Raw genomic sequence first — 13,085 nt, 5'->3', positions numbered from 1 at the left:
ACCAAGACGTTGTGGATATCACAGATGCCAAAAAACAGACTGGTCAACGATGCTTTCTTTGTATGCGCGTCAAATTACGAATAATATTTATACGGGAGGTACCATAATTAGCTAACGTAAATGATTTAGGAGGTAGTCATTGTCCCAAGAAAAATGAAGTACGTTACGTAAGTACGTTACCCTAATAGCTAGTGGTACAGAGCCTTTTGCGTTGGTTTGGATTCCGATGGTAATGGTACTATTTATATTTGTTGCGATTTGTTGCGTATGATGAAAATTGAGTTTCTGTTTAAGTAGGAAAAGAGAATAAAGGAAAAAAAAATAGATTTATTTAATAAGTTGTCTTAATTTTTATATTCTATTGTTAAATTTAACGGGGTAGTCCTTTATCGAGTCAGCTATCGCATTTGGTTCAAATCCTTGCAAAAGCATTGAAACTTTTTTCAATTCAAATTTGTATTTAAAGGTTACGTTTAATATTTTTATTGTCTTTCACAATATGAAAATACAATTTGTGTTTATTTCATGGCCTAATTATTCTATTCTTATTTTTATTTGAACGGGGATCGATTCGGGACGAGTTTTGTTCCTAGAGGACAGGAGCAACAGAAATTTCCGTCGTCTGCAACTATACGCCATCTGTTACTGTTAGCAACAGCCACATCAAAATTATCATCAAAACTGGCAAAATTTGAACCCATCTCATTGGCTTTGTCGCATTTGTGTCAGTCTCGCTGTCTACACGCTGATATGGTCTGAACCGGTCTGAACTGCAAACGGCCGCAAACGGAAGAACGATTGGTTTTTGCTACTTTCTTCGCCTGAGCCATCCTGTGTTTGGGATTGTCTTGCACTTATCACACTCTGCATTGCCATTCTGAATGTGTGGGCAAACTCTTTTCAAAGTTGGATTATTACGTCAGAATACCTTTCCTCATCCTGAGCTCTACCACACCACTGCCTGATGCCTACTGCCAATATCAGCTCAAAGTCACCTAACTGTGGCCACCATATTTCGGGTCTCGGCTGGTGCCATTACAACTTCCATGGTGGATAAATTTGGCGAACCTAAATACCGACCCTTCAGAGCAGGTTCTGCCCATTTTTCGCATGTTTCATTTGTTTGATCGATATTTTACGATGATTTTTTTTTTGCAACAGGGATTTTCATCGCTTTTGGCTTGAGTGGTGCCATTCCGGCCGTTCATTACGCATGTTATGGAAGGCTGGGTAAACGTCGTCTCTTACGCCTCTCTCGGATGGCTGATTCTAATGGCAGCACTTACATTCTGGGAGCCCTCCTGTCCTGTATACCAGAATGTTACTTCCCTGGAAAATGTGATATCTGGGTACGTTAATTTTTATTAAATTTCCACCTTCCAATTTCCTCATTTTGCTACCACTTTCTAATTGGTTTTCATTGCAGTTTCAAAGCCATAAAATATTTCACGTTTTGGTGATAGCCGCAGCTTTTGTACACTACCAAGGCATTTCCGAGATGGCAGTTTATAGACTGACGAACAATCAGTGGTCTGCTTCTACCGTCGCTTAAATGTCTACCAAAATTAGTTAAATTACAGTCCGCTGAAAACAAAAGAAAAAAAGAAAGAAAAAAAATCCCTCTTCTCTTCCACCCATTTATTCCTTGCTGCTTTGTTTACTAAAATTTTTCCTCGAAAATTCTGTTTTACGGTGAGGTAGGGAGTTTATGAATTATTTATGGGCACTATGGAAATGGTTCTCGCACAGAGAGAAAAAAACTATTCTTTGAGTAGAGCGATCTATGAAGTGCCTTTCAAAATTCAAATTATACATCTCGGTAGCTTCAGTACGTCACTTATATATAGATTCCCAATCTTCTTCTTTCCGGAAACAATGCGGAAGTGGACAAAAAAATTTTAGTCACGGCATCTTTAAAGTTTAAACATTAAAAAAACATCTTTATTCATTAAACTTAAAAAAATTCTTTTTTAAGTCTTGGGAAATTAAATGTGGAAAGTTGATAGTATTTTGAGAAGCATTTTAAGTGGAATTAAATTTTTATTCAAACATTTTTTTAAAAGAATAAGAAATAAGAAATTCTTTTTTTGTGTGAAGGAGAAGTCTTTCGGTTATTTTATTTACGAATACGAATAGTAGTTTGTTTTGAACTGATAGATGGCGTTGTGTGTTGTGTTTTTCAATTTTCATACGAAATAATCTAGAATGCAATTTTGAAATTGAAATTCGACAGGAAATCTTCGATATCTTGTAATCAGTGAACCTTTAGTTTCTGTTTGTCATTCTTCTGAATTCTGATACGAAACTCAAAATGCTCAACACTGGGTGAATATTGCGCTTTTAAAATTCATTTTTTGTCAGTCACCTAATTTATGATGTCGTCTGAAAGGAAACTCACCGGCCGCACCATTTTCTGGAGCCAGCAGGGGTATTAGAAAAGCAATTGCATTGAAAGCAGCTAAAGATGGAGGTAATGTTGTGATTGCCGCCAAAACTGCTGAGCCACATCCAAAATTGCCAGGCACCATCTACACGGCAGCTAAAGAGCGTATGTAAATTACATTTCCATGACATAATCGGATAATCAATAGCTGTTTCATGCATTTACATTTCTTTAGTTGAGGCTGCTGGAGGAAAATGCCTCCCATGCATTGTGGATGTCAGGGATGAATTCGAGATCCAAACAGCTGTTGAAACTGCTGTTAAAACATTAGGTGGTTTTGATATTTTTGTCAACAATGATTCGGCCATTTCCTCACTGGTACGGTTCTTTGAAGTTTTGTTTTCTATTGCCACAAAATGAGGGACTAGAGAGGAAGTAAAGCTAAGAAGACTGCTAAGTGTAAAAGTTAAATAGCTTGAATTAAAAAATTAAATGCAATAACAAAGTGTTGAAATATAAGCCATCAATATTTTTAGGTAATTTTTATAATGCCCGATTATCAAATCTCAACTGTTTGGCAATCAAGAAATTTCACATCCGGTTCAACAGCCAATCAGAGGGCCCCTCGAAATATCAAGGTCGTAGGAAGGAAACCGTAGGACAAAGAAATTTGATTCGGCCTCGAGACACACGTGAGGAAGGTTGTCTTAGGTCGTCGTTGATAATTGTATTGTTTTTGTTATCAATTTAATTTGCGGTTTCGGTCGTTAATTCTACCATGTCGTTAGCCATTGCTTCTCCTAGACTAGTCCGTATTCTTGATGCCAACTCTAATCCCATCGATGTTTGGGTGGATGAATTTTCGTTTTGTTTGGGTAAATATTTGCGTGAACTAGAGGCGCAAAATGAAAGTGACCAGCAAGTAAATGAAATTTATCCTTCTGAATATTATTCCTCAGGTTTGTTCAGACATTCATTTCTTTAATCTGTATTAATAAGTGTTCAAACAGTGTTTTTATAAGCACAATTTCTATCTTGAGATTTAACCTTATTCTTCATTGCTTAATGTGTATTACCATGTATTACACATTAGTGACAATTAATGAAAACAGAAAGGAAAGTTTTTAAGTTGAAAAGCTCTTTAAATTTATTAGTCAGTTTATACAGATTGAGTGATTTCTTGTCTGCATGCTGTCTAATGTTCTGTTCACTTTTGTTTTACGGCAGATTATATTCCAGATGCCAATGAGGAAAACCTTGAACATCCGTGTGTTCCTGATTGTATCCAACATGAACCACTTCAAAATTTCCTATTTGAATTAGAAGAAGACACCCTTGCCATGAGCCCTGTGAACTACAATCCAAATACCGTGTATGTCATGCAGTCTCCTCACATGGCTTTGTTTCAGCAAGATACTGCAATGTGTGTGCATGTAAACTTGGCACCGTCAAACAGCTACTGCATGAAGAGCTTGCCATTTCATCCCCAGACAACACACCTTTACGAACACCAACATTGGCCAGTACCACAAATCCCCGAAACATGCTATGAAATCTACCCTGAAAGTTTGACCTTCAACCAACCTGCTGAAAGCTATGATCTTCGTCCATATTTTCCTGTTACACCATTTCTTCCAGTTGGCATTCAAGAAGAAGATGATTTTCAAGGTTTCCCTCTGAATGCCGAAAATGACTCTATGCCTGAAGATTTCATGATGTACACCGCAGAAAACGGCTCATTTTTTATTGAAAATAAGCTTTCGGAAATCTCTGCATTTGCTTACAACAACTTGACGAATTGGGGATTCTCGCATCCTTTGGGACATGTGCTAAAGAACAAACGAGGATTGTTCGGATGTTTCACTCTTCACTCTGGAAAGGCTTGGTAAATTGGTATTAAGAATAATTTACTGTTTCTTAATAATTTGAAGTCATTTTTCTTTTCAAGTTATGTAAAATTTACGCCCTACTCAATCAAATTCTCGAGCAATCAACGTGGAGTCGCATATGTGATTGACGAAGCTGGCGTCCGTACTTGTTGGGAATCCTTCAAGTCATTCGAGGAACTGATCTCAGAGAGAGATCATAAGTGGGAAAAGATTGATCGGCATCAAGTAATCATGCAGAGACCTTGCGGCTGTGCTTCGTCGTTCTTCCATCACATGCCATCCAAAGAACTGTGGAATTCCAAGTCTGAAGAAAACATCTGGTAAATTTTCGAATACATAATCGTATAAGTTATATGGCTCTTTATCGATGACGTGTCTCTTTCTAATAATTTTGCAGCATCGAGCGAAACGGCCTGAGATTCTATTCTGCAACAAGCGAGTTAAAGAGTCTGAAACTGAATCTCGATTTGGAAACACATCAGCTAACTTCAACCCTCAAACACGTCGGCGAGCAAGATGGTCATATCTACGTCAAAAGCTGCCAGTATCGATTCAACCAGAGCGTCCATTTCAACGGTAAATCACTTCAAGTGAAGTTTCATACTCAGACGGCTCGTTTAGATAGTAATGGGAAATTGTCGCTGAGCAAACATTAAGTCGAGGGAAGGAGGGGGTTGACGTTTGCATTACTCGAGGTAGACTGATAGCAAAATTCTCTTGTTAAAACTCTTTTTTGGATTGATTTTCTAAAGCATCACTGTATAAATCTGACAACTATTTATTCCCCTGTCGTACCTAAGCGTTCCCTATTCCTCTTGGTTATTCATTGAGGCTGCATTTTCTGCAATTTTGCCAGGTAGTTTATGAATCCCCATTCCCCAGTATGATATATTGAAGATTTTCGGTTAGATGTTCTGGTTAAACTGTTTGACCTTGCACGTATTCAACGTTGCTCAAAATTAATTCCCTGTGATAACATGTTACCGATTTTCAATATACAAACGACAATTCAAAAATAAATTGCTTTTTCTTCGCGCCTGTCTACTATACACATAGCTTCCATCACCTCCATCACCTACATCACTTTCCTTAAATAAGGCCTCAGTTTCTGTTTTCTCGTAATGTAATGCCCGGCATCTTTTCAGAAATTTTCTGAATGGCTTAACAATAATCAAGCACTTGCACATGCTTTCGTCATGGTCCACCAAATAGCGGTGGAACTGCTGATTAACTCACTAGTTCCAGTGGCGATAGCAATAAAGTCAGCGCAACACACCATCGTTCTTAGCAATTTAGAGGCTTGCACTTAATCTTAGAGAAATTACCGTAATGTAAGTTTCGTTTTGTCCAATCTCTTTTTATTGGTTTGCTCGGGTCGTGGGAGGAGCTCGCGGTCTACAACTGGTGAATCAGTAGTCGTCTGCAGGCTATGCTATGGACACGCAGCTTTGCTGGTAGTGCTTGTAATCTGAGTTGACAGGAAGCAAGTTGGATCTTTTTTTACAATATTTGTATAATCGTAGACGTAGTCTGTAGAGGATATGCTCCACCACGTTCGCTGGGGGTGATGATGCAAACTGTTTACTTCATCTCCAAATTTTTGCTTTTCTTCTACGTGAGTTGAAGATCTGCCACTTCTAACTTTCCCCCTTATTCTTTAAATGCCCTCGTGTACGACCATGTGAGACCATAAATTGACCATTGAGTGACCTAATCATCAATTAAAGAGAAAATGACCACCTTCTATACTGAGACTTGATTTTCTATCTACTTGACAAGAGATGAATTTGAGAAACAATAAAAAAACATAAAAAAACAGTCTTATTTAGGGGGTTTGAAAGCCCACTATTTTTTACACTCAAATATTTCATCTCTTTTCTCTTCCTCCCTCATCATTAGGCTGTTGTTATGTCAACGGCATAGCTGGCTATTGGACAGCTTCAGCCCCTTCAAAGGTTGGCCTTTACTCTTTAGTGCCGTTGTTTCCCTTATTTTTTTTTCTTTCTATAGTATCACGGCTTTTCTCTACTTACCGTTTTAAAACCAGCCTGACAGCTATAATTGATTTTAGTAATAAGAGTCACGCACGTCCGCTTCACATTTTACCAAAAGAAACCGGGTTAACTGTCCCTGGCTGGGCTAACTGCGCATGCTTAAACAAATGTCTGTGCTTATCTCATTATTGCGATTTTTTAAATAATTAAAAGAAAACTACTTCGCTTTTTTAACAAGACTAATAGGAGCCCTTCTGTGTTGTGTCCATTACTAACTAATATGAATTCGAAATATTTATAGATGGAAGAAAAATACAACGCCAGCCTTTTGGCGGCCGGAATGCATTGTGAAGCCCAACAGTTAATTGCTGAGGTAATAATAAATTTTCTTCGATTTTTACTCAAAAATTCACGTTTTTTTTCTGATTAGGGAGTCGGTTTAGTGTTGCAATCGTACAAGTTGGACTCATACGTTCAACGTCTCGCGGAATGCCTTTTCCATTTTCATGAGAAAGTTGATGACTTGTTGGCTATCGAAGAGCAAATTGATGTCGATGTTCGCTCGCTGGAGACTTGCGCTTATTCTGCCAACACGTTTGCTGACATCTTGTCCAAGATCCAGAAGATGACCTGAGTCTTCGTCAGTATTCGAATTTGCAACAATGGGTCACTAAACTAGACGAAGAATTAGAAAAGCGTTTGGCTTCCGGTGGTGGAATTGGTGGAATTCAGGCCTGGACCCCTGCTCTTGAGGGTCGCAAAGAAGTCGACGTCGACTACACCATGGTATGTTGCATTGTTAGAAATACAAAAAAATTGATACTAATAGAAATTTTACGAAAAATAAAGGACACCGATGCAGTGGAACTTGGCGGCCAGCCCCAGATCCGCACAATTATTCATGAAATTTGCGTTACTAACCAGACGATGTGAGTGGACTTAATCAATTTGCTTTTCTTTTATTATACGTTCTTGATTAATGTTTGTTTTTCTTTCAGGTATCTGCATCCGCCACTGCCTGAAGCTCGTACCAAGATCTATGATCTGATGTTTGATTGGCAAGCCATTGTCACGTCTTTGACTCGTATCCAGAGTACCGGTTATCAAGTTGCGCTAGATCGGCCTACTCCACAAACCTATCGAAATCTACTCACAAACATGCCAGATGGCCCGGAAGTCCTGGCTGCCGCGAGTGCCGCCTGTACTGCCATTGAGGGAAGAATGAAGGAGGTGAAAGTCTACGTCGACGACTCTTAAGGAGGATCAATCTCTCTGGCTATGAAAACACCCACAGATGGCTGCGGAGAGAAAGAACGTGGCGTCGGGACTGAAATTTTCAGGTCAACATGTTTACGACCTTCCAAGATGCTGAGGCTCCTGAACATCAATCCCGTGTGCAAATTTGGATTCAAGAGTATGAGAAGAATCGTCAGGTTTTCGTCTTCAGAACTCCAACTGTGGGTACTTTCTACTTTCTCCACCTTGTTACTAGTGCTTGGATTGCTGTCTCTTTTGATCCAGGTAAAAACGATCCTTTCATCTTCATTCGGCATTATTTTAAAATGTAATTTTGAATTTTCTTACAGATTGCCTCGTCTTCATTGCGCTATAGGTTCGTGCTTAGTCTCCTCGGCTCTGGTATCTGGATCGGTATGTTTGGCGTGGCGATGATACCGCGATCCATTTGAAACTGAAAGTTAACGTTTTAACTCATTCAAAACAGCCGAGCCACACCGCGGAACAGTCGAGTTCCGGGAGAAGATTCCGTTGCAGCTCATGCCCGTAGGCCAGTTATAACAAGAGCCAATACGTTTACCACCGGCAGTTCCATCGGCCGCGGGGATGCACCTTACAAGTGTTTGCAATGCTCCTACAACGTCAGCCGGAGGCATTTGCTGAATCAAAACCTCAGCGTCCACGGCCTGCCGCCCGTCGGCCTCCTGGACGGTGATAACTACGCGTCCAATTCGGATGCCATCGGGTCGGAAGCCGAAGCCGAAGCCGAAGCCGAAGCCGCCGAGGCCATTAAAATGGCGGACGACGAAGTGATGGTGGCCGCTGCTGGAGATCATTCGCCCACGCCCATCTCGGCCTGTTCGCTGTTCGCCTTCCTCGGCCGTCGCGGCCGCATCCAGCAGCAGAAGGCTACACCCACCTGGGCCAGGATCCCAACACGATCGCCCGTCTGCCGGACTCTGCCACGGTTTCGCTGCTGGACATTCCGCTGACGTGGGTGTCGCGGTGGACGAAATTTTACAAAATGTTCAAGTGCCGCCACTGCCCGCACGTCAACGTCCGCTAGAGCAACATCCAGGAGCACGAGAAGAGACACCAGACGAAGCTGGGCAGCGCTGCCGGCGACAACATGCACGCCTGCTCCATGTGCAATTACCGGTGCAACAACGCCGGCGTCTTGTCGGCCCACGTCAAAGTCCACCAGAACGTGCTGGGCATCATCCACGCCCTGGCCGATCCTTCGAGATCCGACGAGGAGCAGTTGCGCCAAGTGGCCGGAAGAATCTTGTTCGTCGCTTTCGTCGTCCGGAAGTGCCTCCCCTCAACCGAAATTGGATTTGCTGCTGGGTCGGGCCGGCGAAGACGCCAAAGGTGGCGGCGGGAAAAAAGTTGCACTTTTGCGCTCACTGCCCGGCCGGCTTCCTGGTCGAGACGGAGCTCCTGATTCACACACACACAACGCTTTCACGGAGTCAAACTGGCCTTCCGCTGTGACGTCTGCTCTTACACGGCCCGCCAAGAGAACCACCTGCTGGCCCATTGGATGGTCCACAGTCGCGAATATCAAGAAAGAACCAAGGTACTTGATTTGTTTTTCATTTTCATTTTAAATTTGAAGCTGACAGCTGATTTGATGGATTAGGTGCTGGTGGAACATCACGGCGCGTCTGAACAGCATCCGCAGCCTCGCATTTTGGCCGTCCAACCCAACAGCAGTGCGGACGAGGAGGAAGGGGCGATAGATTTGACCCGCCGGAAGGAATCGGAGGTGAAACCCAGTCAAACTGCCATCACTGCCGAAAAGACTTGGGCCAATTGCCCGCTGTGTCCGGCTCGATTCGATCCGGACAGCAAAGCGCTGAAGTACCACATCTCTCTGCACGGTGGCAACGGCCCGTTCCGCTGCCGCTTCTGCATCTACGCCGTCAAGGCCCAGGACAATTTGACGAAGGTATGCACAGTAGATGTGTGTAATTACAAGCTGGAAAGCGGAGGCGCCCTTCGCTATCTGTATGGGTTTGAAATTCTCGTGACAAGTCGAAAAGGAGGTACGTACAAACAGTGAAGGTTTCTCGTCAGATTCATCTAGAAGCTCGGAACAAGTGTACGAAGGGGAGGGAAGGAGGTGAAAGGGCGGCCCAGGTGTGAGAAAATAAAAACGAGGTCAATAGGCCGGGTCACACGTCTTGAAATGGGAGAAGAAAGTCAGGTGACAAGGGTGCTATAGGGTACGGACCGGTTGGGCTTGTCCATTGCTGTCGCATCCGTTTGATTTGACATACAAATGAGTCCGTCGAGTTAAGTGTAAATTCGATCGAAAAGGCCCAAAAAAATTTGATCGTTTTTCATCTTTCACCTGTAATTATTCACGGTGGACGACAACACGCATGCTGAGTGCTATTTTTTCTTCTTCTTCTTCTTCGCGGGGCTGTGAGCCGTCGTTCGTATGGAAGGATAGACGATAAAAGTGGGCGGTACGCCGACAGATGGCGCGCGAATCGAGCCTGCGCATTGAGAAAAAAACACACACACAAAACAAAACAAAAAACAACTGAAAATGAGAATTTAGCTCCTAGTAGTAGTGAAAAGTTTTCGAGCATGAAAATTCCCCCCTCGATCCGGCGCGTAGTATACACACACATCGAAGCCTGGGTATCCATGGCGCACCGCACACACACACACACAGAGTTGTACGTATGAAAGACCGTGGCTTTTAAAAGAGGCGGAGCTTAAGCTCCTCCTTGTTTCCTCCTCTTTGCTTCCCTTTGACTACGCACACGGTGCACATAGGAGCCACTCTAATGCGCCCACCGTGCGTCCGTATAGACGTAGTACGTGTGTGTGTGTGTGTTTCCCCCCTTATCCCACCTCCCCCCTGCGCCTTTGCCTCCACCCCACCGAGACTGTTTCTCCTCCTCCTTTTTTTCCACCTCCGAGTTCTTTTTCGCTTTTGGTGCAGGTGGTCAGCCGGCCGACAAGCCGTCAGTCGGCCCGTGACCCTCGCCGTGTCGTGTCGCGCCCGCGCGCTCAACCCGCGTTCTTATTTTCGTCGTGTCAGAGTGTGTGAGTGTGTTGCTGCGAGGCCCCCGCTCCTCCTCCTATACTCCTCCGTGTGTGTGTGTGTTATTTTGTCTTGTGCGGGCTTTTCGCTATCGACCCCCTATGCGAAAAGATCAGAAAAAAATTATTTCGCTTAAAATAGAAAAACACCGAAACAGCACACGGAATCGATTGATTTCCCCCCGTCTTGTCTCACGACGGCACTTGACAGTTTCTCCATTCCGAAATTGCCAAACAACAACAACAACAACTTTTGATCCTTTTCATCTTTTTTTTTTTTCGGTTCCGTTCAATTTGGTTTTTATCGTCGACGAGAAAATCAGTGATGTTTTAAGTGATTTGTGTTGTTCCGTGCTTTTCCTTTCTCCCGCAAAAATTTCGTGAAGATAAAAAAAAAAAGTTTGGCGTCTTTTTGATTTCAATTAACAACGAATGGCATCGTCGACAAGGTGACACGAACAGAGACCACCTTGATAATGGAAATTAGGGAAGAAAAGAAAATAACTGAGAAATTGCTTCTTTTTTTTCTTGTTGTTGGCGGACGGTTGATCGGAATTATGGCGATGCCGACATTGAACCAACATCAACCGGCGGATCGGTCCGACAGCTGACCGGATTTGTTTTGGGTTGCTTAAACAAATTCAAAACGACATTTGTGTGTGTTTTTTTTGGCTTCGAACAATTTTTTGTGGATTAAAACACTGAAAGAATCTCTTTTGAGTGTTACAAGTGAGCGCCGGACGAGTGTGCCAAGTGATTCTGTGTGTGTGTCTGTGTGTCTGGTTCAGGGTGTGTGTGGTAGAGAGTCTTGTGCTCGGAAGAGTGTCAATGCGCTTCCGCACGAGTCCGGCCAAGCCACACCGTCTTGGCCTCTGCCAAAGGTCAGTTGATTTCAAACACATATTTTATTATTTTTTTCTTTCTTCTTCCTTCGTTAGTCACAATTTATTTCGTTTTTGGAAAAAAAAGAAACATTCGTAATTGTGTGATTTCTTTTAGAAATTTTTTTTTTTTTTTCCGTTCCGTTTTGGTCAACTGATTTCTGGTTAGCGTTGTGTGCAACCACAACCGTATAGGATTTTTCCTCGAAATGAAACTTTTTTTTTTTATTTACCATTTCTTTTTTTTTTAAATATCGACAACAAACGTTCTTCAACGTTCAATGTTCAAACGTTCAATGTCGGCTGGACCCCTTTTTTTCTATTTCTTGCTGGATGTGTCTTGTGTTCCCCCCCCCCCCCCCTCTGCTGGTCCTCTTTCCGGGTAGTCTGCACACTATTGACTCTCTGACTGGAAACAAAAAAACTTGCAAAGTTGAAGTCTCTAAACGTCAAAATGAGTAGAAAACAACAAGAGAGAAAAGAGAAATGTCGAAATCAAAAACAACTTGCCGCCACTATATACCAATCCACTTAAACCGGTTCTGTCAGATTCGGGTTTCTTCCATTTAAGAAGAATTATTTCCATCTTTTTTCTTTTATTTTCTTTATTTTTATTTATTATTATTTCTTATTTCACTTTTCTTTTTTGGGTCTTTACGTTTTGCTGATAGATTTCTTGAAAGAATTTCGATCAAACCTCATCGGTAATAACGGTCAGAAACACGGGAGGAATGTGTCTATGGAGAGTCTATTGCGCCAACACACATCTAGGCCTAAATCGTTTGTTATGTTGGGCTCGGTCCTTCGTGATATCGATTCCATTCCTTCACGTCGACTCGGCAGTCATGGCCGCGTTAAAGTTTGCGTTTGAAACGAGCTCGATCGCTCCTCGCCGAGAGATCAATACCGTATATAGAAGTGCACATACACACACGTAGAGAGAGAGAGTATATGCACGAAAGAAAAATAAAGAAACGAGCCAACACAAATATATAAATAATCAGAATAAAAGACCTGCAAATGAATTTTCTGCTTTTTAACTCGGTCCCTCCTTCCCTGCCGATAGAAGAAGAAAAAGAAAAGAGAAAATGTTCGAAACGATCCGTCAAAGTCACCCGACTCTTTTTTACGGTCGACATTTTTCGAATTATTCCGCATTACATTATTATTGATTTGATTGACGTTTCTCCTAGTTGGACTTGTCTTTTTCTGGTTCGATTAGAGAGGACGAGTATCGGTGGGTGATTTGGGTCTAAACTTGTGTACACACGAGTCGAGTTTAGCTGCTCTCTGGATTAAAAAACACGGGAGATTACGCGCACGGCACTTCCCATTACGCACACAGACGTCTAAAACACACCCACCGATTTTCGACGTGAAATAAAGAAAATAGATTTCATTTCAGTTGTTTATCGGCGACTCGGCCTCGATCATCGAACTTGGGTATATTACACACACAAATGCAATTCGAGGGAGTAGGCGCTGGCTGCAAGTAGCGGGGTAGCAGCGAGCGGACCGACTCCCGTTCCCCCTCCTCTCCCGGTGTCATCGTGTCGAATACTCTTAATCTCCCCAAACTCGTGTGTAACGAAGCCCCCCGTGTGTGGAATATTGATAATGAATCCAAAATATCTAATTGAAC

The 13,085-nt window shown here is 42.4% G+C and overlaps 1 protein-coding gene, 1 long non-coding RNA gene and 1 pseudogene across 3 annotated transcripts; all 3 read left to right on the top strand.

Moving 5' to 3' along the window:
- Positions 1 to 153: 153 nt before the first annotated feature.
- Positions 154 to 1,552, top strand: LOC124324325 (annotated as a pseudogene).
- Positions 1,553 to 3,044: 1,492 nt separating this feature from the next.
- On the top strand, positions 3,045 to 5,033 carry LOC124321075. The gene is made up of 4 exons (XM_046783982.1): positions 3,045 to 3,342; positions 3,611 to 4,268; positions 4,332 to 4,592; positions 4,670 to 5,033. The coding sequence occupies exons 1-4, from the start codon at positions 3,162 to 3,164 to the stop codon at positions 4,926 to 4,928; spliced, it is 1,359 nt and encodes a 452-aa protein (XP_046639938.1). The 5' UTR covers positions 3,045 to 3,161; the 3' UTR covers positions 4,929 to 5,033.
- Positions 5,034 to 6,565: 1,532 nt separating this feature from the next.
- Positions 6,566 to 9,449, top strand: LOC124321249. 2 transcript variants are annotated; one of them, XR_006914227.1, is made up of 7 exons: positions 6,566 to 6,639; positions 6,697 to 7,052; positions 7,116 to 7,195; positions 7,265 to 7,787; positions 7,853 to 7,916; positions 7,990 to 9,081; positions 9,145 to 9,449. It is a non-coding gene; the product is annotated as an uncharacterized LOC124321249 (long non-coding RNA). The 2 variants fall into 2 exon arrangements; XR_006914226.1 differs by having other exon boundaries at positions 7,853 to 9,081.
- The last annotated feature ends 3,636 nt before the right edge of the window (positions 9,450 to 13,085 follow it).

The sequence above is a fragment of the Daphnia pulicaria genome, chromosome 1 (assembly GCF_021234035.1).
Source record: "Daphnia pulicaria isolate SC F1-1A chromosome 1, SC_F0-13Bv2, whole genome shotgun sequence".
NCBI lineage: Eukaryota > Metazoa > Arthropoda > Branchiopoda > Diplostraca > Daphniidae > Daphnia > Daphnia pulicaria.
This window is presented reverse-complemented; position numbering and strand designations above follow the sequence as displayed.

What these genes read in the sequence shown, in the direction of transcription:
- LOC124321075 (XM_046783982.1), top strand. Translation starts at nt 3,162, where the DNA reads ATGTCGTTAGCCATTGCTTCTCCTAGACTAGTCCGTATTCTTGATGCC. An exon ending in TTCTGAATATTATTCCTCAG is followed by an intron (nt 3,343 to 3,610) that starts GTTTGTTCAGAC and finishes GTTTTACGGCAG; the next exon opens with ATTATATTCCAGATGCCAAT. An exon ending in AAGTCTGAAGAAAACATCTG is followed by an intron (nt 4,593 to 4,669) that starts GTAAATTTTCGA and finishes ATAATTTTGCAG; the next exon opens with CATCGAGCGAAACGGCCTGA.